At 38.5% G+C, this 27,054-nt stretch overlaps 1 protein-coding gene across 1 annotated transcript in view; it reads left to right on the forward strand.

The window, feature by feature from the left end:
• Window positions 1-27,054, forward strand: part of PARD3B (par-3 family cell polarity regulator beta) — a 1,026,938-nt gene that overhangs the window by 910,987 nt on the left and 88,897 nt on the right. The window contains exon 32 of the mRNA XM_040474679.1: window positions 9,012-9,144. Within this exon, the coding sequence (XP_040330613.1) occupies window positions 9,012-9,144 (133 nt within the window). The remainder of the gene's footprint in view (window positions 1-9,011; window positions 9,145-27,054) is intronic.

Raw genomic sequence — 27,054 nt, forward strand, 5'->3', positions numbered from 1 at the left:
TTCTTTTAGCACTGTATCAGATAGCTATTCCTCTGGTTGGACACCAGCTGAAGCGGTTGGCTTGCACATAAGGAGCCGTGCTGTATAAGTAATGCGTATCTTAAAATATTGGAATCATCTAAGGGCACCTGAGTGGCTCAGTCAGTTAACGACCAACTTCACGATCTTACGGTTCATGGGTCCGAGCCGTGCATCAGGCTCTGTGCTGACAGCTCAGAGCCTGGAGCCTGCTTCGGATTCTCTGTCTGCCTCTCTCTCTGCCCCTCTCCCACTTGCACTCTGTCTCTCTGTGTCTGTCTCTCTCTCTCAAAAATAAATAAACATTAAAAACAATTTTTTGAATACTGGAATCATCTTCAGCACAATGTAAAGCATACGTTATGAGAGACACTTAGGAGCAGACACCAGCTGAGGGAAATCAACCCAGCTCATGTCCAGGACCACCTGTTTATTACATGGAATGGCCAATGGGAAAACTGTCACTATTTAAATTGCTATTTTCCCCAGGCTCTCATTTCTGTCTAAGCTTAATAATTTGGTGCGTCACTCAAATACAGTTAAATGGTACAATATCACTATAACTCAGCCATTTAAGATGAGCTGTAACTATATGAATTATGGTGCAGAGCATGGTTTATTTATCATCTTTAACAGAAGACGCAGTGGATTCACAGTTCCAAATTGGTCCAAATATATTTTTCTTTGCATCTATGCATGCTTGTTTTGCAAAGATGTAGAGTAGAAATGAAAGGCTACTTTTTCTGCCTTCCAACTTCTGCCTTGAACTTTTCAACTATATTTTAAAATCTTTCTCAAGAAATGAAAATTACCATATGAAACACTTGATAGATTCTTTCTGTGACCCCCACATATTTTATATTGTTAATAAAATTGGGAAAATTTTTCAAGACAATATGTATCACATGCTTATGCATAACTTTGAGTGTATCTAAACCACGTAAGGCTCAAAAACACTGCCCTATGTCAGAGGAGATATATTAGAATACTATTCAAAATATGAATAACTCATATGGATATTTTATGACTAATGTCAAAACTGGCTTCTGAAATTTGAACATAGCCAGAAGGTCATTGTACAGTATCAGAATAATGCAATTATGTGTTACAGGCTTATAATGGCGAGTTGAGGCTGTGAATAATAACTTGTGTGTTGTTGAATTGTGAATAACCGTATCGCTCCTAAGAAATTTCCACTTTGGCTAGAGATGGCCATAGAGAAGCAGAATGTTCTGATTAGAGCAGGGCCTCGCATTGTCTCAAGTGATAAAGAGCAAAGGTAGAGCAATGCCTTTTATCAGTAAAGGAGATGACATTGATCTGGTGAGATTCTTAGTCACAACAATCAATCACAGGGGAGAAAGTTGTCCTTCATGCATCAATGAGATTACTTTCAACAGTAAATGGTAGCTGTGGTTCATGGTGTGAGTGGAAATGCTTACCATTATGCAATCAAAAGTGCCAAGGGAAGGGGGCCTTTATTTCCACTAAGGTTTGATTCATTGGGGTCAAGGTCCAGTCCAGGGTTAAGATTTCGCGGACAAATCTTCACGACATAGGAGTCAGAGGGTCAGTTTACCAAACTAGGGATAGAAATACTAAGATGAGGATCTTAAAGAGAGCAGATGCTGAAAACAGAAAACATGTGGAGAAAGACAAAAGGTCAGACTCGGGTTGCCATGGCAAAATCGGGAGCCCAGGTAGGCCAAGTCACATTGTCAGATCGTTGCATCTAGGTCAAAATGCCACGGGCGGCATCGGATAGCTGGGGCAAGGACCACATTCAAGATTACAGGCTGAGCTAATACATCGTTGTGCTTTGTGGTTTTGTCGTCTTCTTTATGACCTTACTTGCTTATCAACCTCTCTGGACCAGTTTGTCAGCCTCCCCACAGGATCCTGACATAAGGAGTGATTTTTTAGAGCCCTTAGAAATGTATATAAATACATGGTTTCCAAAGTTATGTACTAGTATAGAGCACTGTTTTTTGTTTTTTGTTTGCAGATTCTGCCACCAGTTTTCTATATGACATTAAATATTCTCTCAAAATGTCCAAGCACTGGTTCTTTACCTATTAAGTAGTATGTCAGAGATAATTGACAAAAATAGGCCTCGGGGCACTTGGGTGGCTCAGTCGGTTAAGCATCCGACTCTGGATTTTGGTTCAGGTCATGATCTCACAGTTCGTGAGTTCGAGCCCCACATCGGGTTCTTCAGTGATGGCGTGGAGGCTGCTTGGATTCTCTCCTCCTCTTTGCCTCTCCCTAGCTTGTGCTCCCTCTCTCTCTCAAAATAAATAAATAATCTTAAAAAAATTTTTTTTCTAAGAATCCATGTTTAAAAAAAAAAAGTAGGCCACAAAATAAAGGGGGATTCTAGATGTGAAAATTGTATTTTGTCTGTTAATATTATTTGCTCTTTCTCTAAACTCATAACTGTTAATACAGTAATTTTTAGGCAGTTGTGGTAAACAAAGGACTCTTAATTGAGAGTAATTGTTTAATCAACAAGATAACTTAAATCTGATATAAATTAAATGTGTGTATGAGGAAAGGCATATTCTTGTTATTTAGGGCAATTTTTTTTGCAAAAGTAATTGCAAATCAGGGCCACCTTCATACACAGTGATGGCAAATTTGGAAGAAGTTAGAAGAATTCGTAAAAGTTGTGCATGAGTAGTCAGATGGGTCCCCAAATTTCACTGGACTAAACTTAAAAACCTTACTTGTCAACGTGTCTTTGTAAAAAGAGATATTCTTTATAAGAAATTGGGAGCAGGGGGAAAACAGGGACTAAAACTGGATAATTTTCAGAACTATTCAGGACTAAAATATCACTTGAAGAGTGCTACAGAATTAATCCCCATTAAAAGCCACTATTTATTATTAAATCTCCTTTAGTATATTTGGGCTCACTATATAAGAGTGTTTTCACTGTGGAATGTTAAATCTGTAGAGTATTAGTACAAGTGCTGTTGGGCTATAGTTTCCATAAATCTTCAAAATGCCTTTGAATTAATGATCATGAGTGCATTTATAAGAATCTCTCAAATTTTTCATTATATTTATGTTTTATTTGTTTATTATATTTATATTTTTTATTATATGTATATCATCAAGAGTGTGAATGCCACAGAATCTTAGGTACTTTTGGGGTTCTGTTCACACTTTGAAAAAACTATGTGTATACACTATTTTCTATGACAGAACTGTGGTGCCACTAAATTTGAAATTGAAAACTATGATTATCTTTAGGTCCTTAAATGCAAAAAGACTAAACAAGCAATCTTTCCCATAGGGGGAGAAACAGGAAGAGAATAGCATCTTGGCATTCTAAAAGGGTGCAAAAGTGTTTTCCTTTGCTCCTTATCTTTAAGATGCTAATCCTTTTTGATAAAACTTTTTAAATCACACCCTTTTGTAAATATAGAAAGAATAACACTATATTTATATAATTAAAATATTTATGGTAAGCATCAAAATAATATTTTTATAGTAATTCATAAAATATTAAGGAATCTGTCAAATCCCAAACTCAAAAACACTCTCTAGTCTACCGATTACTGTTGACATGCATTCATCTAATTTAAATGGTTTTATTCAGTGAGTTTGTAGGATTATCACATTAGGTAGGAATATTCCTGTTAAAGTTCCATTCTATAAAGACTGTTTCTAAACCATGTGGCCAGTTCTGGACCCCAGGCTGGTACCTTCAAATGAGGGCTGTACTCACCATAGTCAAACACTTCTTATTTAAAATGGAAAACCACATGTCTCGAGGCTATCTGAAAATGACACAGCTCTTTGGAATTCGTTATATACAGTTTCCTCGTAGGGTGCACGTAGTTACATGCATGCAAACTCAGGCACACACACAAAGTCATTGCGGATTAATTCACAAGTCCAGCAATGGTTCATTGCTAGTAATCAGTTCCCTCTCATGTAGCCAGTGGTGAATTGTACCAGGAGCAACGCTGGACGCCTCTCAGTCCTGGTCTTGGTCCAGAGTTTCTCTTTCATGTGGGATCTCCATCTTCTGTTGATTCCCCTTTGCACCCCATTCATTTTTATACCACTTTCCCACAAAAGCTTGTCTAGAGATGTAATACTAATTACACAGAAATCCAGCATCATTCTTTAATGAATACAGACTTCATTGCATGTATATCTATTGCTTTAGCTACTTCGATTTCTATTTTTATTGCAAAGATCTATGCAAATAAAAGAATATCAAAAGGTATGGCTATAAATGTGCTCTGCTAAATTCCCGGTGCCTTGAAATGCCTGTGAACTTGTGCTACAAAATGCCTGCTGCATTTTAATGCCTTTCTTGCAGAGCAACATGATATGGTAGGAATCACACTGGTCCTGAAGTCACACAACTGCTGGTCTACCATCCACCAAGTATGCTACATAACTGCTTTGAGCCTCGGTACAGGCATCTGTGAAATGTCACTGACTATGTCATCCTTACAAATTTGATTGAGGATTAAAGGAGATGATGTATGTAAAGCATAAATATTATACTTAGGGCATCATAGAAGCTTAATACATGTTAGTTTCTTTTCTCCAGCCTGCAGCACTAATGGGAGGAGACCATGGCATACACAAATGAACACTCTGCGTAAAATGTACTTCGGCTGAGGTCATCATAAATTAGGAGCGTATGAAGAATAAGAAGAATCAGGGTAGATTTCACAGGAGCAGATAATGCCTTACTGGGATGTTTATTGCATAAGGAAATATATTACTATAGGTTTACTGCATTTGGGAATATATTACCATAGGTGGCTATGAAGAAAATGACATGGTTTCTGAACTCCTTGACAACTGTAAACTCTGTCCAGCTCTAAAGTGTACTAAAAAGAGCCTGCTTAACTATACATCTGCCTTTAAAGGCATAAGCAGTATAATGTACAAGAAATCACTACAACATAAATCGTGTTTTGCTATGCTGCTTGCATTAATGTTACATAAAATGTCAGCACATTGAAAGTGCAGGAGCAGCACTGATTATCTACATATGAATACAGGTGGAATAGGGACTTTTTCGGTGAGCGTGGCCAACCTTTACTTCATCCAGGGAACGAATAATATAGAAAGGCTAATCTTCTAAGTAGGAACTTGGAGGCGGGGTTATTGATACTCTGGCTGCTTTTATACAGTTGCAAGACTATTGGTGTGATATCATAATCTAATGAAACTTCTGAAGCTATTATGCAAAAGGTTCCTCAGCATCAAAAGATGCTTCAGAATCTCTCGGTAGATTGGTAGTGGCTTTCTGAAGTTCTGAGTTGAGAAGAATTCTAAGGCCATGTCTAGGTTCGTCAGGAAGGAAAGCTGTAATTGATTGCCTAGGTCCTTAGGTCCGCTCTGGGCAGGAAGTGGAAGGAGTAAAAGCCTGTATCAGTGTATTTGTTATGCAAGTGGTGCATATGTTATAGCTATTATAATTATTGCTGCTATTATAACAAAGGTGTTTTTATATTCCTCTTCGAATTTCTACATCTTCAACACAAAATGGCATCAATTAACTGCTTTCGTCACAATAGCTGTGCGTGTCATTTTTATTGACTTGATGGTAAATGTGTACTACCTGTGGAAAAGAGCTGAAAAATGAAATCAGAATTTGATCTTCCTCATTTTATTATATTAAATGCTTAATAAAATTAAGGGGAAAAGTCTGATACAGCTACTTAGGGCAGGATGAGGGTTGAAGAAAAAAAAAAGAGGGAGAGAGAGAGAGAAGGGTGAGATGCAGTCCTGGGTTATTATGAAAGGTTTGCACCATTTCCTTTAAAATATTCACACAAGGGAGAAGATACAGCGTGTTCTGCACTTATATGGTCCATGACTTTCTAGACTTTTTCCCTGTTTTTTCTCTGAAGCCAGATTTCTTTTCTGGGTAAATAGTCATGTTCCTGTCAGCCACAGGGGATTTTCTGAATCCTAAACAGCTGATTTTGTATTCCTGCCCCATTCCCTTTATTTGAGGACTAAAATCTGATCAAACCCATATTTTTTTTATTTTTAAATTTATGTATTTATAGACATATGGGAGAATAGTTTATAGTCTGAGTATGATTTTCCATCACAAATGTAGGAAAATTGGGGGGAGTTTTAAAACAGGGTCTTATCAATTTTTCCCCCCTTATTACTGATGACTTCATCCTGCTTGAATTCAGCGCTTCAATTTCTTTGGGTAAACTAATAGATTATGTATGCAATGTTTTCACCGTGTTGATTGAACTCATCTGGTGAGTTAGAGCATGGCTCACACATTCACATCATTGGCAGAACCCTGTGCAGTGCACGCGGGCACGGGAGTCAGCTCACAGTACTCAAGAGGAGGGGAAACTGGTCCACATAGAGCTAGCCCACCTTGCCTGCCTTCTCACTGTTCGGAAAAGCATATCAGACATTCCTTTGTATTATTGTTGTTATTGTCTTTTTCAAATGTTCAGAACCTTTTTTAAGTTTGTTTGTTTTTTGAGTTGACACACGTTACTTTAGTTTCAGGTGTGCACCATAGTGATCTGCTGTGCTCCCCACAGGGGTGGCGACCATCTGTCACCACACAACGTGGTTCTGGTACTCTGGTACTCTTGACTCTATTCCCGATGCTGCACCTTTCGTCCCCATGACTTACTCATTCCAGAACTGGATGCCTGTACCTCCCTCTCCCCTTCACCCATGTTGCTCTTCTGTTTCCTCCCTCCACCTCTGGCCACCACCAGCATGTTCTCTGTATTTACGAGTCTCATTTGTGCATTTTTGTTTAGAAACCTTCTACTTTAAAAAAAAAAAAAGCATAGTGGAGAAACGGAACTATCTGGAGAGTTTTTAAATGCAGATTGGAGAAAAATAAAGATACGTTATACCCAAGGGTTTGTCTTTTCTTAATAAAAAGCCTTGGCTACCGGGTGTCTATAGAGTGATGTAGGAAGCCCAGAACCCCATGTGAACTTTGTAGAGATATTGTGAGACGCCACCGATTCGCTGTGAATCCAGTTTGGGAAGAATGCTTTTCTGCCACAAGATGTCCACTCACCCTTTTCTTTTTACGGTTTACATGTATCATTTCAAAAACATTTTTTAACAAAATAGTAGATGACTTCTGTTGCTTTCAGACATCTCCTTTAATGAGATGTCTCATTTAAACTTAAATCTCCACTGTAATATGCGGGGATCTTCTCTCAGGCACAGCTCTTCAAGGTGGGTCTCTTCCTCCCTTTCACCACCTCGCCTGTTCCTCTTCCCCGTACTCTGTATACTAGAAGGGTGATCCTCAGACCCATCAAACACAAGTGTCCTTATGGCAAAAACACGTTGCTATGAATTGAGTGAAAGTACCAAAATTTGCAAGTGATGTGCTTCTGTCATTTATTAGAGTAAATTCAAAATGTCCCTAAAGGGGTGCCTGGGTGGCGCAGTCGGTTGAGCGTCCGACTTCAGCCAGGTCACGATCTCGCGGTCCGTGGGTTCGTGCCCCGCGTCAGGCTCTGGGCTGATGGCTCGGAGCCTGGAGCCTGTTTCCGATTCTGTGTCTCCCTCTCTCTCTCTGCCCCTCCCCTGTTCACGCTCTGTCTCTCTCTGTCCCAAAAATAAATTTAAAAAAACATTGAAAAAAAAATTAAAAAAAAAAAAAGTCCCTAAAGTCACCACTACTCATTTGTATTCTAACTTGTTTCCTAAAGGAGAAGGGGAGAGGAGTGTGTTTTGCCCACGGTGTATGTGAGCCAGGGCAAAAGAAGTTGAGGACCACTGCTGGCCCAGACTGACTTCTTTGCATGCCCCCAAAGCAAGATGCTTCCTCATTCTGTCCTTTGCGCTTCCCTTCCCTCCACCTGCAATTTCCCCACATCCCTTGTGTAGCTGTTGAGCACCTATGTGTCCCTCAAGACTCAGCTAAGGTGTCGCCTCCTCTGTGGAGCTTTCCGTAGGCTTCTTCCATGACCCTGCCCTCCCCCAATCAGCTTACGCAGCCTTTGTCACTACAGTCCCTTTTGGGACTGCTATTGTAGCACCTGGCTTGTAGTCTTCTGTATCCTTTTCAGTCCCCTGCCTCCCAGACCATGTGTTTTTTGCAGACAACGGCTATGAACTGTTTGTTTTCATGTCCCCCCTGGATCTTAACATAGGGTCTGGCACAGTAGGACACTCAGTTATGCCTCAGATGAACCAGAGAAGTTGAACAATTGTTGAAATCTGCCTACCGTTCCCCTCTTGCTTCCCAGCCCTGAAATGCATCACATGATTTTGTTCTGTTGAAATGATCATGACAAATCCAAGTTAAAAGGGAGCTACTGGCTGAACAGTTTGGGGTTGCATGGATGAGAACTGGAGAAATGGAAATTCCTAAGAGAAAAAAGTGACTGAAATGGGGAGGGGAATCGTGGACAAGTAATGAAGAAGGCACAGTCTACTGTCACCTGTTTTTTGTCTATTTTTCTTTTTATGTCTTGATATGGCTTCTCCCTTCTCTGCTTTCCCTATGTCCTGTGTGCCCATATACTGACACGGATCCTACCCCCCACGCAAAAACTCATCAGTGTCATTGAAATGAAGACCAGCACATGCCAACTCTGTGTCACATCCAATATTCGGGTCAAACAACTGGCCTCAGATTGGCAACTTCTTATTTGAGAAAATGAAATACCTACTTTCAAATTAACCAAACTCTGTGGATATGATTATAAGAAAAAAGTGATAGCTCTTTTAATTGCCCTTAAGGTCAGGACCTTATCTTACCTTTTCACTCAAAAGGCATTTATTCATCCCAAGTCAGATGTTTTGACCCTTAGAGCTAAATGTATTTACATAAAGACCATTTTTGTTCGCTTTTATTACCGATTTTACAGTTTTCCTAGCATATTTGAATTACATTATTGAATCTTCTAAATTTGGATGCTAGCTCCTTTACCAAGATCAAAAAGTGAGTGTCCAGGATGATGCACACCGGGTGACCGTGTTTGTTTGATTATGTCCTCTAGTGGCCGTCCTCCAAGCGGAAGCACTGATCGAATCCAGAAGTTGCGGAAAGAGTATTATCAGGCACGGAGGGAAGGTTTCACCTTATATGAGGACGACGAGGGAAGAGCAAGGCTAGATTATGACTTTCACTGGGTAAGCCCATGCATGCCTGATTCCAATCATTGAATTCATCTTTACTGAGATCATTGCGAGCAGAACACGGCTAAGAATGTTCTATCCATATCAACTTATATTTAGGTTACTTGAGTTTCACAGATATGAACATTTCCCAAACCACAGCCATCTTGTCCCACAGAAGTTGTTTACATAAATCAAACCACACTAATGCATAGTAGTTTATTTTAATTGCTTTCATATTTACTCTCTGTTGGACTTGTATACCAATGTGTTAGGGTGGAGCAGATGGTCGATATTTTAAAGAAGACAAGGAATCTTTGTCATCATCTACTGAGCCTTAATCTTTGCCTCCCATCTCTTGGGTTTCAGACATCTGGGCAAGCATTAACAGACCATGCACCATAAGCCATCTTTCCTTTGGAAAAGGTTATTAGACATAAATTTCAGAATGGTTCTCTTCAGAGATATCTGTTGTTTGTATGTTGCATCGGAACAATTCATTTTGCTGCTCGCTAAGATACTTTTATTTTGAGATGAGAACAGTCTTAGTATTAGAGGGTTCCCTTTGCCAAACCCTTCAACATTTACAGACTGAAAAGCATATTGTGTCCTCTAAAGAGAGATTCTGTGGGTTTTTCCAGGATAGCACGATTCATTCTCTTGTCTTTTTCAAGAAGGTAAGTCTGCACTGACAAAATACACTTAACTTTTGAATATCCACAAAAATACCAGAGGAGAGTACTTAGAGGTGGATTAAAGTACATGTCACATACTCAGAATAGTGCCTGCCACTGAGCTGGGGTTCAATAAATCTTGGCTCTCGTTACCAGTGTTATTGGGGCAGAGCTGTACGTGGTAATAGTGATGTCCTTGCGTGATGTCAGCTCTCACTCACCCTATTTGATGGTTACTGCCTTCTACTATGGTTTTTAGTGCTGTTTTGAGAGCCACATAAAGAACTCTCTTATCCCTGGTGGCCACTAAAGACACCAGCTCTTTTGAAGGACAAATCTATTAAAGGAAAGTTTCCTTTCCTGATTTGTACACTCATACTTATGCTCACCAGGTCGGGGTTGGGAGAGTAGAGTCCAGAAACCAAGCTGATTCCCTCTATCTTTCACTCTGGTGCCGTGGCATCCCAGGCGTAGCACCTAGCACTGTTACAGTAGCATTTGAAAGTCAACGGCAGCACCCACCACTGTTGTGCAGAGCAACTGAAACTCCTCGGCCCAGTAGTTTCTTCCTTGTATGATAGGCTTTAAAAACACTAATCAGAAATGCAAATTAAGGATTGGCAGTCTCCTACCAAATGGCTTTGGCCTCTTCCAGAGATAGGCACTTTGTAACTATAGATCAAAACAAATAGCTTTTTATTGGTTTTATTACAGATGTTAGGATTAGACAGAATGGCATTTACAGCGATGGGGCCACTGGTCACCCAGACTGTCACTAACAGAAGAGAAAGATTTCCACAGAAGGACAATTTGAATAATAATTCATTTCAAACTTAATTGAGATCAACATATTAACTTTGATGACGGACCGTATGCATAAGGTTCTGCTCCCTTGATGAAACAAATAATCAAATAAGAGAAGTCATTCTCACCATAAGCAGAACAGAACACCATGTCCAGGGCATCGAAAAGTTCTCCATCTCAACACCACTGTGAATTCCTATGAGCAAAATAAGACAAGTAATTTTAGACCAAGAAGTCCTGGTTGTTTTGACCTTACTTTATAGGATCCCCTTATGTCAAGCTGAAAGGCTGAAGATACTTAACCTTCATGAGACCTGGAGTTTCCCCTGACCTTTACCAATCGTGAAATGGATAACCATCCACTCAGGTCCTCTCTATCTTAATGATTCAATTTTTATTCCAAGCAATGTGGAATTAGACAATCTAGCGAATATAGAAGTATCTCTATTTTAATTTGTGTTTCCCATGCTCAAGTGTATTGAGCTTTGCCAAAAGCGACTGACTTTACGTTTCCCACACAAGTGGGGACTAAGGCTTCCCAAAGGGATGCTTGTGAAATGCACTCTCATAAAAGACTAGTGCTCTTCGGGATCGCCTGAGATATTCCAAACCAGGGATTCAAATCTCAGCGACTTTCCCTTCCATCCCCCCAAGCCAAGGAAAAACACTGGTATCTTTTGTCCAGCACAGGCCAGAGAAATTACACCGTTGTCTTCCTACTTTTGGGTAGATCTAGGAAAGCAAGTTTAGAAAGTTAATATTTCATTCCTGCCGGTCAACCAGACCCAACAAGGCAGCTTTTATTCAGGCTGTGGTTCCTAATCAGTCTGGTCTTTATCGTCAAAGACAGTGCTTGTTAAAATTGGATCATCAGCCCCTGAAAGAGAAGGGTGAGGCCCAAGAGAGGGCTCCCGGGTGCTTCTCCACGTGGTCATCAAGATTTCCGACCCACAATTCTAGAAATAGGACATTGGCAGGGCGCCTGGGTGGCTCAGTAGGTTGAACGGTCTGACTTCGGCTCAGGTCATGATCTTGTAGTTCGTGAGTTCAAGCCCCGTGTTGGGTTCTGTACTGATAGCTTGGAGTCTGCTTTGGATTCTGTGTGTGTGTGTCTCTCTCTCTCTCTGCCCCTCCTCAACTCATGCTCTGTCTCTCTCTAAAAAAATAAATAAACATTAAAAAAAATTTTTTAAATAAGACATTGATTCCAATCACTGCAGTAAGCAAAGTAGTTCACTTTCTCTAACAAAATCATTACATGGACCAGCATCATCAAAAACCACTTTCACGGACTCAGAACTTCCCGGGCCAGCTACCTCAGATTTAGAAGCCTGATAAATATCCCCCGGATCCACACAATACTGGAAAGCTTCTAAACTATTGAGAAGGGAATTACCTAAGAACTAAATAGACCAGAAAGAATAAATAAAGTTCCCTAAAATAAAATACAGAAAAAATAAATTAAGTTGCCTAAGAACTTACTAGACCGGAAAGAATAAAAGTATGTGCCCAAAAGTCTTGAAAGCCAAATTGGTAAAGCAATCGCCGGAAAAGTTATTAGGATCTTTGAATTTTTTTTTTTAATATATTGTTGTTAGCGGTACTCATAATTCTACCTCAAACTTTCTGATTTTCCCAGGCCATCCTATAGGTAGTTCTATGTCCAGTGGCTTGGAGCTGAAGGCTTTCCCCACTGCTCTCTTGAGTTCTCACTTGCTCCCATAGCATTTGCATCTGACTCTCTTTTCTCTCTGTCTCTTGTCCAATTTTAACAAATATTTGCTCTGTCTTAATAGAGGCCAGGTGCCAGTCCCAGAATATATCATCTCTACCTTGGAAGAACTTACAGTCTAGCCAGGAATACAGACATCTAAGGCCAAACCAAAAAAAAAAAAAAAAAGGCCAATAATATATGTGAGTAATTCTGTTGTATAGAGAGGGATTCGCTTCGAAATGAGCTCAGTTATAGCAGTTAATTCTGCTGGAGGCCGGGTGTGCAGCCCAGGGTGCTGGGAATTCTAGAGAGACCACTTAGGAGTCGCCTCAGTGGACGTATTTGGTCCTTTTTGTCTCAAATATGGTGGTTTTCTTTTTCCCAAAGGAGATCCTGATTTATTCACTTCATTTGTGTTAAAAGAAATGAACACACACAGATTGCAAGGTTTGTAAATACGGACATGAGACCTTACAAATCTTTTCAACCAGTCTGTTCTGTAGCTGTTTTCTCATGTAGACTCTGAAAAGCTGTAAAGAACAAGTTGAGAGAATTTCAATGACTGGAAGTGAAATGGCCTGGCGAGTTTTTATAGGCCCAATTAAGTAAGATATGCTAGCTGTGACATGTTCATATTTGCCAAAAGAAAACATAATACCTGTTATCTCCTGGTATTTTATTTTCTGTAAAACTTGTTAAGACAATCACAGTCCTCTGGCAATAAGCTGGGGTATTTCTTATTAGCAGATAAAGATTATCTGCTTATTTAATGGCAGCATGAATATCCTGTAAGTAATTTCAGAAATGGGATGGCTCCAGAGTTTTCTAAAAAATATTAGTACCTTTATTATTGTCTTTTTTTTCAAGAGCTGAGTGGCAAATACTATACACGTCCTCCTCTTTTTAACTCTCTGGCTAAAATAAGAATTTTTATCCAAGAAAGGGGTTTGTAAACATTTAGATGGGAGGAGGTACTATTTTCCACTGTCATAAAGTAGATGGTACTGTATGTATCTTTTTGGCAAAGGGGATTGGTTCAGGTGATGGTTGGGTGAATAAAGGAAAACACTGGAAGATCTGTGCACCCTATCATGAGGATGGTCTAGGAGCGAACTTGAACAAACATGGTTGGCAGCTGTGTAGACGAGAAAGATACATCCGATGAATTCTGCAGTCAGAGGAAAGGGAGAGCAAGATGCTGGGATCCTGCTAGCCATCTTAGGAAAGGGATTTAAGATGGAACCTGTAATAGCCATGGAGTGTAAAAACTATCAGAAGGTTATTTTCTAAATATTTGGGATAAAAGAAATGAGGTCCTGCTGCCAATGGTCCAAAACCAGAATTGAGTTGTCCGTATTTTCCATCTCTGCACCTTAACGGCATCCGAAAAAAAGCTAAGGACACCAGTGAAAATTTCTGGATTAGTCAATGGCATTTAAGTCACAAAGAACAGGAATCTAATTTAAACTGGCCTAAGCGAAAAGGGAAGTTTTGTTGGCTTATATAACTTTAAATTCCATAGGTGTATCTGACCTCAGGCAAAGCTGGATCCGGTTCCATTGTTATTCTCTCTGTAGGCAGGATTCTTAGGGAGCTCCCTAAGAGCTCCAACCCAACAACTTTATAAAAGAAGATTGTCGGGGCACCTGGGTGGCGCAGTCGGTTAAGCGTCCGACTTCAGCCAGGTCACATCTCGCGGTCCGTGAGTTCGAGCCCCACGTCGGGCCCTGGGCTGATGGCTCGGATCCTGGAGCCTGTTTCCGATTCTGTGTCTCCCTCTCTCTCTGCCCCTCCCGCGTTCATGCTCTGTCTCTCTCTGTCCCAAAAGTAAATAAAAACGTTGAAAAAAAAAATTAAAAAACAAAAAAAGATTGTCTCAGGGCACCTGGGTGGCTCAATTGGTTAAGCGTCTGACTTCGGCTCAGGTCATGATTTCACAGTTCATGAGTTCAAGCCCCACATCTCAGGTCATGATTTCACAGCTCATGAGTTCAAGCCCCACATCGGGCTCTGCGCTGACATCTCAGAGCCTGGAGCCTGCTTCAGATTCTGCGCTTCCGTCTCTCTCTTTCCCTCTGCCCGTCCCCTGCTTGTGCATGCTCTCTCTCTCTCTCTCTCTCGAAAATAAATAAATAAAAACATTTAAAAAAATAAAGAAAGAAGGTTGTCTCACCCCCAGTACATCTAGGAATGGCTTATTAACTCAGCCTGGGTCACATACCCACTTCTGAACTCCCCTGGCCAGAAAGATGCAGTACTTTTACTGGCCGGAACTAGGTCACGAGATCCGCCCTGGAACCAGAAAGTAGCATCAGGCCTACACAGATCCCATGAATGAGTCTAGATGAAGAGGTAGTCCCCAGAGGAAAATCAACTTACTAATCAACAGAGGAAGGCAAAAATGGATGTCAGGCATGATTTGTAGTTGTCTACTCTAACTTCTGGTTTTAATAACAACATAAACTTTCTTCATCTTAAATTTTTAAGAAAGAGTACGAAAAGGCCTTTCCCTTCATGTATTTTCCTCTTTATAATTAGAAAGAACAGTTCTATTGTCAGTGTTGAACTTGCTGCCATTACTGGTAAAAGGAGAAACAAGATTTATTTTTGTCCACTGGTCCAGGATCTTTAAGCCATTCCAGGAACCCATGTAGCTTCACTAAATTATACATGAGAAATTATGCAACCTCTGGCTACTTATTTAGACAGGCAAATGACATTTTGATTCACCCCAGACCTAGGAATTTGCTCTGGCGGCAGGGGTGGGGGATGAGGGGGTGGGGGTGGGGGTGGGGAGTGGTCAGGGAGGCAATAGAATTCTCTGAAAGGACTAAAAGTGGCTCTCTTTCTTTGGGTAGAATTGCCCTACCTATATCCTCAAGGATTGTTGTTTTGTGATAAATATAGATTCTATATACATATATCAAATCATTACTTTGTATACCTAAGACTAACACAATGTTGTATGTCAATTATATTATAGTTTTTAAAGAAAGGATATATTCTGTTTGTAAAAGCTCCAAAAGATAGAGTGAGATAAAGAATTAGAGCCATCAAAATATACATCTACTATCATAGTTTACCGCCTACCATGTACCTTCCAGTCTCTTCTCAGTTGATGAGCCCTCATTAGCTCCATAAATAGTTCCTTCCCAATGTGTCCCTCCACCAACAGCTTAGTGTTTTTCCCAGACTTCTTAAAACAGCTGAACTGAGGAGTGGAAGAGGTACCAAAGCAGAGTGAAGAGGAGCAGAAAACACATCCTGTCTATGAATTGGGTGGATTTTGGAAGGGCATGAGGTTTGATCAACATCAAATGCCAGCTGGAGAGTTGAGACTTGCTCACTTTGATTTAAGGACGTAGTGAAAATGTGAGGGAAAAAGACAAAATAAATTGAAGATTTCTTTTCTTTTGGTTGTTAGTTTTAGTTCTTTATATTTCAATGTGGCTTTCATGGGAACGTGTTGGCATATTAGCTATATGGAGATTATATGAATGAATTTCTAGCTTTTAAACATAGTGTAAATCATTTTGAAAGAAGGCAACATATTTATAGGCAATTCCCAACATAGAAATACACTGTGTTTCAGAAACCCATGTAGAAATTGGCAATTTGGAACTGGGAATGGTTTTCCCATGGGGGAGAAAACAATAGTTGGTTGTTAGGGTCCCAAACCAGTCTGCAAAAGCCCACTAAAACCCAATACCCTTGTGCTAATCACAGACAATAACCAAAGAGCCCAAGAGCAGGGGGCCATCAGGGCCAGGGGGAAGAGAAGGAAATTCCTTTCTTCCTTCTTTTCTGGGTACGCCTTTGAGACCTTCTAGCCCCTTCTCATCTACCAGTCTTCAAGTGTCTCCCCAGGTTTCTTGACCCTTAATCACCCTTACCTCCTCATCATGACACCCCACTTTGGACCCACCTTTTCCCCCAGAGTGCTCAGAAGTCCAAAGTTCTCTCTGCCCCATCCCTGTCTTCCCACAAAGCTCCCTTTCTCTCAGGCAGTTCATCTCAGCTATACTTTTCGGGGCTGGGGATGGGGATACACATAATCTAACCCATAAAAGTTCTTAACATCCCCTAAGAGACTTCTCTTTTTAAAGAAGATATTTGATTAACCCTAATAAAATCCAAAATTAGGCCCTATAGGGCAAATGTAGAAGGAAGAAATGAGAGAGGAGTTAATGGAATCTACCCCTGGGAACTGTCTCTCTATGACATAAAGGGGCAAGGGCCCTTGGCTGATGCCTTGGTGTTACTCCACAGCCTGAGGTTTCTCCAACGCTTCGCTTTTATGTATGAGCTGTCTCTAGACTTCCCAGTCTGACTGGCTTCCTGTGGGCATTGACCTGATTCTGAAAGTGGCACCAGTTTGTCCTATAAACTGGTCCTCACCTCCCCCAAAGGAAGCCTTTTGTGTCTTAGTCTGCCCTCTGTGGCTGTGGTCCATGGCCAGTTGCTACAACTAACATGGAGCATGTCCCGACTAAAATTCTGCCCTGAAGTCAGCTACTGTAAACTATGCCTGTCTTCACATCTGGTCACATCTTAGACCTAATAATATAGCATGTATGAGAAGCATTTTAGCATAATGTCTGAGTGCATGGACCCTGAAGTCAGACTGCCTACATTCACATCCAGGATATATCACTTACTAACTTGGTAAATTTGGACCATTTCTTTAACCTCTCAGTCTTTTTTAAAACTAGGATAATAGTTCTCCTGGGACTCATATAAATATTGTGGCAATTAAATGATTATTACATGTAAAGCACACAGAATATTGTCTGGCATATAGTAAGTGTTCAATAAATGTGAGGATTTTTTTTTAAATGGTGCACATACTGAGGTTTTTAGAAATAATATATTCCATTAGGCAAACAACCATCCTACTTTGTCATGACTGGAGCTTAATTAACCCTTTCTGTTATTCCAGAGTCCTGGGACATTACACAACACACAAAGCATTTAGGAGACCTTCCATTCATGTACACTCTGGTTGTCACTGAGGTATAGCCGTAGTCCCTTCAGGTGGTGACTCTCTGGCCTGGTTGTAAGAGACTTTGGCAAAGTCCATTGGTCAAAAGGTCAATAACTATTTCCCTCTCTCCCAAACACAAACTTTTTCTTCAAAAGTACACTCCTTTCATCCTTGACCCCGGGGGCGCACCTAATCTCTTTAATGAGCTTATGCTAAAATCAAAGACCCAAGACCAGAAGAAAGAAGTTTCTGCTTTCAGCTCTGCAAAACCCTGAAGCAGAGAAATACCAGGCTCTAGTTAATGACTTAAAATAGGAGGTGGAGGGGAATATAAAGAGAATATGTGTAAATTATGTACTCGGTAAGTTATACTACAACCTGATTAATAACAAATATGAAATCATTTACTCAGTGCTGACTTCAACAGATATGTGTCACTACCTTATATACCTTATATAAATTATTCCAGACAATAAATCCATGAGGTAGGTATTTTTAGTCCTGTTTCACAGTTGAGAAGATTAAGGTTTTAAGACCACACCACAGTCAACAACCATTAGCAAAGCTGATATTCTAACATGTGCTAACTCCTAGTAGAAAGAGAAGGAGAGGAGCATCACTGTGGCAGCTGTTTAGATATATTTTTTACATGAGATGTTTGGAAGAAAGGGAAACTCTGAGTATTTGTTTATAAGCCCATACAGACTGTGCCTCTGTTAAACTACTCTTTAATTAGCACTCTTACAGTTTTTTTTAACTCAATGGTATTGGTATTGTTTCATCAGTTCTCTGTAAAAGTCAAAATGAAATCATTCTTTTTTGCTATAATCAAATAAGTTAGCCTATCTCTGGCTGAAACCCAACCCTAAATACCAAGAAACAGAAAAAGAAAGTTCAAAACCACATTATTTTTCCATAATATGTCAAATAACCCTATGCTATACTTACATTAGAGTGAAAAACAGAACTCTTTCTGCTTCTAATGAACAATTAATTCCAGCTCAGGATGTCGAGTTTAGAATAGGTTAAGTTCCCCCAAACCACAACCGTTTGTGTTGGATCATGGTTAAAACCCAAAATTCCAACTTCTACAATAATCACATTCTTTTCTTCTACTGCAATGGGAGAAATGACCATTTTATGTAATATTGGAAAAACCATAGCAGAAACGCCTATGAATTCCAGATTTCCTAAACTGTTCTCAAAGCTGTTTAAAATCAGTTGGCTATGTTTTATTTTAGCAGAGCTCCAAAATTCTGAAATTAACTTCGGGTACTAAATTTTTTCATGGAAGATGTTTGGAGTGGAAGATATGGAGATACATTTTACTGGCATTCATAACACCTGTATCGCTTAACCTTGATGACAATTAAGACCCAACCTGAGCCATGTTTGTGTTCAGATCCTGGAACCCAAAATGGTCCCCTCGGACAGCTTCCTGTGTAATTAGCCAATCAGATCACTGTGGTGGCCATCTTGTTCTTTCAGTTTAAGAATATTTTCAAACCAGAGTTATTTGCAAGCTTACTATCATTTGGTTCTTATTAAGTAGTAACAAGTATGGTGTTATGGGAGAAAGAAAACTCACAGAAACGCTCTTCTGCAATAGGAAGAACACTTGAATAAAAGAGAACTCTAAAATGATTATAATCACTACAGCAATTCTGAAACGGCCGTTCTCCACAAGAAGAATGACCACTTTTGAATACAATTGTAATGACACATATCAGAGCCTGTGACTTTACAGTTCTGTGAAATTCATTTGTTTCTCTGTGTTTACTGCTGAGGCTTGAAATCATAGTGCTAATTTTCAGAGTGTCTATGAGTAAGTGTAAAAGGTGATTTCAGCCAGACACAGGAAAACTTTCCATTTATTCAAGTAAATGATCTAAGAAGAACTGGTATAATGCTGTTATTATAAACAATTGAGAAATAGTTTCTTTCCTAGCTCTGAGATAAGACTTTTGTAAAGTAATGGAGTTCTTGGGTTTTATCTCCATCGGGCTTTCTTCAAATGATTTAGTTCATTTTGTGTCATCTTTCACTAAGACATAGCTCCGTTCCCTAGCCAGCAAAGCCAAAGCAACACATGAGGGAAATAGCTTTTCTGCCTTTATTCCCTTGTTGGTTTATTCGTTCACTGAATACTTAGCGATTTGTATTAAATATACAGCAAGCCCAACATTTGCATCAACACTCAACAACAAAGAAGGAAAACCTGACTGGGGAGGGGGTGAGGTTGGAGCGTGTGCACAAAGACGTTGTTTTGAAATTTCTCCTTAGAGAAACAGTAGGAAATGTTGTATGAGAAAGACATTCTCTGTCATGATCTGATGGCTTTCCTCTAATGAACCTTCTGGCTCACTCTATGATAATGGATACCCCGAAACGATGTGGAGAAATCTCCATTTTTCAGTTTTGCTTTCCCATCGTCACTAATTGCCAGAGGTCCAGATTGTTTCTGAAGAGCAGAAACATTTTAATTGTAATTTTTTATATATATCAGCTACTTTTCTTTTATTCATCTATTTAGTATGGACCAGGTTGCCTGTTTTCCATGCAGTTCCCTTTACAGTAACTTCCCCAGGTTTAAATTGTCAGGCAGTACTTTACTAACAAAATGTATGTGCTTATAAAGGAATCAGAGACTCACATTCCAGAGGAGGCACTCGTGGTCTCACAATTACCGTGAGTGATGGCCGGAAAAAGTCTCTTAACATAATACTTAAATTGGTGATTGGGGAAAAAATGCTATGGGATTTTAGCAGTTTGTGGTTAATGTGTGGTTCTAGAACTATTTTTAAATTTCCAAGTTTTAGAAAGTGGATAACCTGCTCCTGTTTCTACATATAGATGTGTATATGTAAGGTTAAAAAAAAAAAAAAAATCTAGTCCTCAAGTACACAGTGATAGGGAATAAAAAGATGACACACAAACAGAAAAGAACTGAAATTTTGTTTCAAACATATAACATTTTCACTTAGTTGATTCATAAATTTAATTTATCAGAAATGTGAATAGTGTCCCAATGAGAAGCTCTTACAATTTTCCTAACTTTCTTGAAGATCTTAACTCTAAAATAAGACGTAAAGCTGTTAATGTCCTATAATCAATTAAGGAAAAGAATAAACTCATTCTCACTTATGTGGCACATTTTGGGCCCCAATATTGAAGGACAATATTTCAAAGCATATGGTTTTTCATTTATTCATTTATCAATTAATTCCTTAGACCTTAATTTTTGTGGCAAATTTCTTTCTTTGTGCCAGACTCTGAGGATTCAAAAGTGAATAAGAAGTTCATGTCTGGTGGGAAAGGCAGACAGGAAACATAATTTCGAACATAATGAAAAATTTAGAAATCATTGTACAGGAAAAAATTGATAAACAAATAGGAAAAGGAGACTAATCAATGAACAAGATAGATTTGCTTTAATCCCTGCAAAGTTTCCTTTTTGCCTGCATTTAGGGCATTCTGCCTCCACGTCAGCTATTCCAATGCCCTTTGGAATTTCAAAGCAAATATGAAGTGGCTTTTATTATGTTTCATGATGATACTTTACGCCCAACCTCTCATTTTGAGGATTTGAGCATTTGTGTATCACATCTGTCCCAATTACTGAGTGAGACCTACCCTAGAGGGTAGTTTTTCAAACTGTGTGTCACAGCTTATTAGATGATCATACAACCAATTAATCACAATTGACATTTTTAAGATTTTGAATAGAATAGGATATATCAGAGGCCATGGCCGGTAGTAACTATGAGTATTGCTTCGTGAAGTTCTTGTTTCATATCCAGTCTGTACACGGATACACATATCTACTAGCTCATAATGTAAACTATATTCCTGTGGGTTATGCTTTTAAAAGGTTGAAAACCTCTAGTCTAGACTTTAAGTTCCATATCTGGTTGATTGACCATTTTATTTATAAGAATTTACATCATTTGTTTCATTCTAGGGGCTCGATAATTTTTTCAATAAATAATGTTGAATACATCCCATCTAAAACATAATGGCACAGAGTTTGCTTTTCTTGGTTATATCCATATATCAATCTAGTATATTCGTATATGTTGATATACAGATAAAGATAGATAAGTACACAGTTTGCAAATATTTTAATTAGCAGTCAATGGTTTATGCAGCTGTTAAATGAACATCTGAAGAAAGGTTACAATTATATAGACAAAAATATTTTGAAGACCAGGTGAATATAGTTGGCATACTCTAGTCTTTCTTGTTTTCCTGAAGTCACTATTTTTACCTTTTACATTAATTTTTTTATTATAAATGTAATACATGCTCACTGTAATAATTTACATAATTGGTAAAAGTGTTAAAGCAGAAATGTAACTCATGTATCATCAACTACACAATGAATGAATACTTTATGCTTTGGCCTATCTTATACGAATACACGCACATACATGCATATCACATGTAGTATTAAATTGAGCTTCTACTTGATATGCTGTTACTGGAGACACTTTTTTCACTTTCTGTTATATTATAAGCATTTCTCGTGCCATTAAATAATCTGCAAAAATTTGAATGTAATGTTTAATTCACTGATTCATTAATCATGCTATCATTGTTAGATGTTTAGGTTATCTTTATTATTTCCTATATGTAATGAGGTAATAATTATAGATAGATAGTCATATAGATAAATCTTTGCATTCTTAAATTATTTCTTTATCTTTATCATAAATCAATATAAAATATTATTTAATATAAGGCTATGAAAAATTTTTAATTGATACAAATTGCCTCTAGAAAAGCTGAGGAGTTTGTATTCTCCCCAGCAGCGTATTTATTAAAACATTTAACAAATGTTAATGGTCCGTTTTGTGCAGACTTTATACCAGACCTACTAAATCTCATTGTTTTCATTTTTCTTAGTTTTTACCGGTTTGATAGCTCATAGAAATTATTTTGTTTTCATTAAAATACAACTGAGATACAACATTTCATGTGTTTATTGGTCATGTAGATTTCTTCTTTTTTATGAATTTTCCTTTTTTTCTATTATATTTGCCTTTTTTGCTTTTAAATTGTAAATGTTCTTGATGTAGAGTATTATTAAGCCTCTACTATCAAATACCATTCAGAAAATTTTTCTAACTTTGTCAATAGGCTGTTAACTTTGTGATACTTCAGAGAAAAAGAAGCTTTAATTTTTGTGTCAACAAACCAGAGATTTTTGTTAGTTTTTTCAAAAGGCATTTAAACATCTATCAAGATGGTCATATGGTTTTTCTTCTTTTTCTATTAATGAGATGATTTATATTAATAGAGTTTCTAATATTGAATGGCCCTTGCAGTGATGAAAAAATAAATCTACACTCACATACCACAAGATGTCTGTTTTTTCTTTTAAGATAAAGCTGGACATGAGTTATAGGTATTTCCATTTGTGATTTTGTATCTGTATTTGTAAAGAAAAGTGATATCTAAGGGGTTTTCCCCCTAACGTTAGCAGTTTTACATAGAAGAGTTATATTACCTTTGTGACATGATTTGAGTAGCATTTCCTCTATTACTATATGTTACATCAATTTCTATAGTCTAGAAATTATCTCTTTGTCAAGATTTCAAATAAATCATCCATAAAACCATCTAGCCTCATGCTTTTTGTGGGTAATTCTTTGACACCTTTTTCAACTTTTCCCATAGATGGAGATCTGTGGAAAAGAAGATGTTTCCTCCTTTACTAAACTTGGAAATTTGCTATCTTTTTCCGTAACATTATTTACTTCATTGAAACTTTCAACCTTTTAGTATTTTTTTATATTTTTTTGCCACTTAATATATTTATTAATTCTGTTTTTGTGTTCTAATACATTTCTTTTTACCTCATGAACTTATTTTTTCTCTTCTTAAGAAGAGATAAAGCAAACTTTTTGAATTATTAGCTTATTTATTTTAGTTACTGTTTATTCATGTTCAGTGACAATATAATTTAAGGCAATGAGTTTGGTTTTTTTTATTTTTATTTTTTAATGTTTAGTTTTGAGAGAGAGACAGACAGTGCAAGTGGGGGAGGGGCAGAGAGGGAGGGAGACACAGAATCTGAAGCAGGCCCCAGGCTCTGAGCTGTCAGCACAGAGCCTGACGCAGGGCTCGAACCCACAAACTGTGAGATCATGACCTGAGCCGAAGTCAGACCCTTAACTGACTGAGCCACCCAGGCACCCCTGTTTTTTAATTTATTTTGATGTACTTCCATAAATGTTAATATCTTAATGCTCTTCCTCTTATTTTTTTTCTAGGTAATTTGAAATTTAAGATTTTTTTCTTTGACCAAGAATGACTTATATAGTCATTATTTTAATTTTTAAGGATTTAGGTTTTTTCCACCTAAGATTTTATAATGAATGTATAATTTTACTATTTTGTAATCAAGGATATTGAATTCTGCAACTTGGGGCATTTATTAAAAGTTGACATAGTATTTGTAACTTTGTCATTTAAAGATTTAGATGATTTAGGAGCACCTGGGTGGCTCAGGCTGTTGAACATCCAACTCTTGACTTTGGTGCAGGTCATGATCTCACAGTCGTGAGATGAAGCCCCCTGTGGGGCCATGTACTGGGCATAGAGCCTGCTTGGGATTCATTCTCTCTCTCTCTCTCTCTCTCTCTCTCTCTCTCTCTCTGCCCCTCCCTTACATACATGCTCTCTCTCTCTCTCTCGAAATGAATGAATTAATGAACAAACGAATGAATGAATAAAGCTTTAAAGAGTTAAATTAATTAAATTTAAACTGATGATTTTCTAAAAATGCTTATTATTTAATAAATACTTATTGAGTGCCTATGACATTCCAAGCTCTGGCAAGCTGCTGAGGATGTAGCAGAGAGCAAAATGGGCAAAAATCTCTGCCTTGTGATACTTTCATTCTAGTATATAACATACATGTGTCACTATATTTCCTTAAATATAGGTTAGCATAATTGTTATACACACTATAAATATAATGACAGCTTTTCAGGAAAAGAACAAAAAGAAAACACCACCACATTAAATGCAAGCTTTTAGGGGTGTCTGGGTGGCTCATTTGGTGAAATGGCCAACTCTTGATTTCAGATCAGTTCATGATCTCGTGGTTGGTGCAATCAAGCCCTGCATCAGGCTCTGTGCTGACAGCGCAGAGCCTGCTTGGGATTCTCTCTCTCCCCCATCTCTCTGCCTCTCCCCTGCTTGCACGCTCATTCTCTCAAAATAAATAAATAAACGTTTTTTAATGTAAACTTTTATATTAAGAGCCATCCCCATTCATTTCTCAAATGTTCAAGTGTGAGAAATGTGTGTCCTACCACTGGCATAATATAGTTAGATAACTTTATTATATTGTTTCTGATATTGTATGTCCTTATTTATCACTTTCTAGGTCTATCAAAGACAGATGAACCTGAGGTTAAAGTCCCCAAGTACCATTTTGTTTCTGAGGCATTGTGCGTCATTTTTTTTAGGTCTGTCTCTTGGAAAAGGTTGAAATGTGATGGTTGATTCATTCTGAGGTTTTTTTCTTCCAAAGAAATGTCTAGCTCATTTATATCTGTTATTATAACTGTCATTCTTATTCCTTCTGTCATTTTGTTTTGGACTTTGGGGTTTGCACACCTTGTTCCGTTTCCTGTTTTGTACCCCATGTGCTGTATTTTCTTGGATTTTTTTTATTTAGTAGTTTCACTCATACTGACTTTATAAAAACATTCTTTATCCTGTCTTCTCTATCAACAGCATAAATGAAATCATCTCTGTTGAGTTCCTTCCATGTAAAAGGAACAAAGGGACATGACTATATGTTATCACAACTTTCCCCTCACACTTTTTAACATGTGCTATTTTAGACTGAGGCTTTAAAGAAGAGGGTATGTCTTCTCTTTTAATATTTTTTATGTGGCATGTTTGATATCATCCAGGGGTACGTTTCGTGTCTAATGCCAGCCCATTTGCTACAACATCCAGCATTGGGCTCTTTATCTTGATTCATCTCTCTGTTAACATGCTTACCCTTTTGAGTAATTTCACTTCAGGAAGGATATATAGTTAGTATATTTCTAAATCCTTGAAATCTGATAGTATCCTTTATGTATAAATCTCAACACTTACAACCATGCCTGGTGCTTTGAGGTATATAATAAATATTTGTTAAATGAATGACATACCTGCTTCCTAAGGGATTTTTCCCTAGACATTCCATCGTCTTATGGTTTTTAATATCAGGGAAGAAGAAATCCAAGGCTGACATGATTTTTCTTCTTTTTAACTAACCTGTTTTCCCTATCTGAATCTTATGGGATTCTTTCTTTATTCATGATACTCAAAATTTTCACCCAAATTCTTCTAGCTGTTGGGCTCTTTTCATTCATTTTGCCAGGTTCTTCCTGAGCCCTCCTGTTAACAGTTCTGTGTTGACTTCTTGTCTGTTTCCTTAATTGAAAGCTAGATGTTGTTCCTTAAACAAGATGGTTGAAGTCTCCTTGATTCTCTTATCCTGACACCTAACTGTAAAGAAGTCCTCTCCTACCTCAATGGCGGGCCTGGCTGTCACACCTGGAATCACACCTCCTGTTAGAGGTTTGGCAGCTTGAAAACAGGAAAGGAACCAAAGTCCTGAGCAATGCCTGGAGGAGAACCTTGCGTCTGCTTAGTTTCTCAGATGGTTTCTCTGGAATCGTGGGCAAGGGATCAGCTTTCTGTGCCCTGATTTTTATTTGCCCCAGCCCTGTCATTGTGTATTACCTGTGGCTGTGTCTACCCTTCATCCTCATACTATTGCCCACAAATTAGGAGGGAACACTTTCTTTTAGATTTGTTTCCCATGTGACAGCCACCTTGAGAACCCTTTGCTCTCCAGGTAGACGGTATGGAAATTCTGCCACTCCACAAACAAGAAAATGCCCACGTTAGTTTCCTCATCAGCCGCATAACCTTTCGTCCAGCCTCGCCTCAGGCAGAACAGTTTCAGCCTTCTCTGCCAGCTCCCCAGGAAGATCTGTTATGTTCTGGTACCATGGCCCCCTTGCGGTTTGGTCTGTGGCACCATTTCTAGCAACACTCCTGCATACTGAGCACTGGTGCAAGTTTCACCCACTGGCCATTTCTGCCGAATCTGGGAGATCAGTGGTAAATTGCCTGCACTCACACTGTCCCTGAGTCCAGAATTCAATACTCATTATAATGTTTAAACCTCCTTTAAGAAGGAATTTCTTAATGGTGAATCATAGCAAGCTCCAGGACGGTTTTACTGCATCACAAAGGCCATTTTCCTAGCTGCTGCCTATTCTTATTCACACACAGTAAAACAATGCCTATCTAGTGATATGGCTGGAAAATATTACGGCTTTTCCCCCCTCCTACACCAACTCCTAGCTTTTCTGTAAATGGTCCTGCAGAAGCGAGACATGGTGTAAAACTTCCAAATTGGTTTCCTGACCATTTCAAGGAGGCTGCAAAATGTAGTAAGAAAGCTGGCTTCCTAGTTGCCCATCAGTATAACTTCAGTAGGGCTGAGCTGAAAGGGCCCCAGAAATTCAGAGGGTTGAGTTGTTTTGTTGGTTTTCTTGTTTACGTTAAAGATGTAAAAACTAATTAGAATGTCATGTGAGGGGTTATGTATATGTAGTTACCTATGAATGTATAAAAATCTTATTGTCTCTGCCAAGCTGCATGGTTATAGTTATTTAGAATGAAAAGTGAAGTTCCTGCCACAGACATAGATACACTGGTTGCATGAC

This window comes from Herpailurus yagouaroundi, unplaced genomic scaffold, assembly GCF_014898765.1.
Source record: "Herpailurus yagouaroundi ecotype Mexico unplaced genomic scaffold, PumYag 140, whole genome shotgun sequence".
NCBI lineage: Eukaryota > Metazoa > Chordata > Mammalia > Carnivora > Felidae > Herpailurus > Herpailurus yagouaroundi.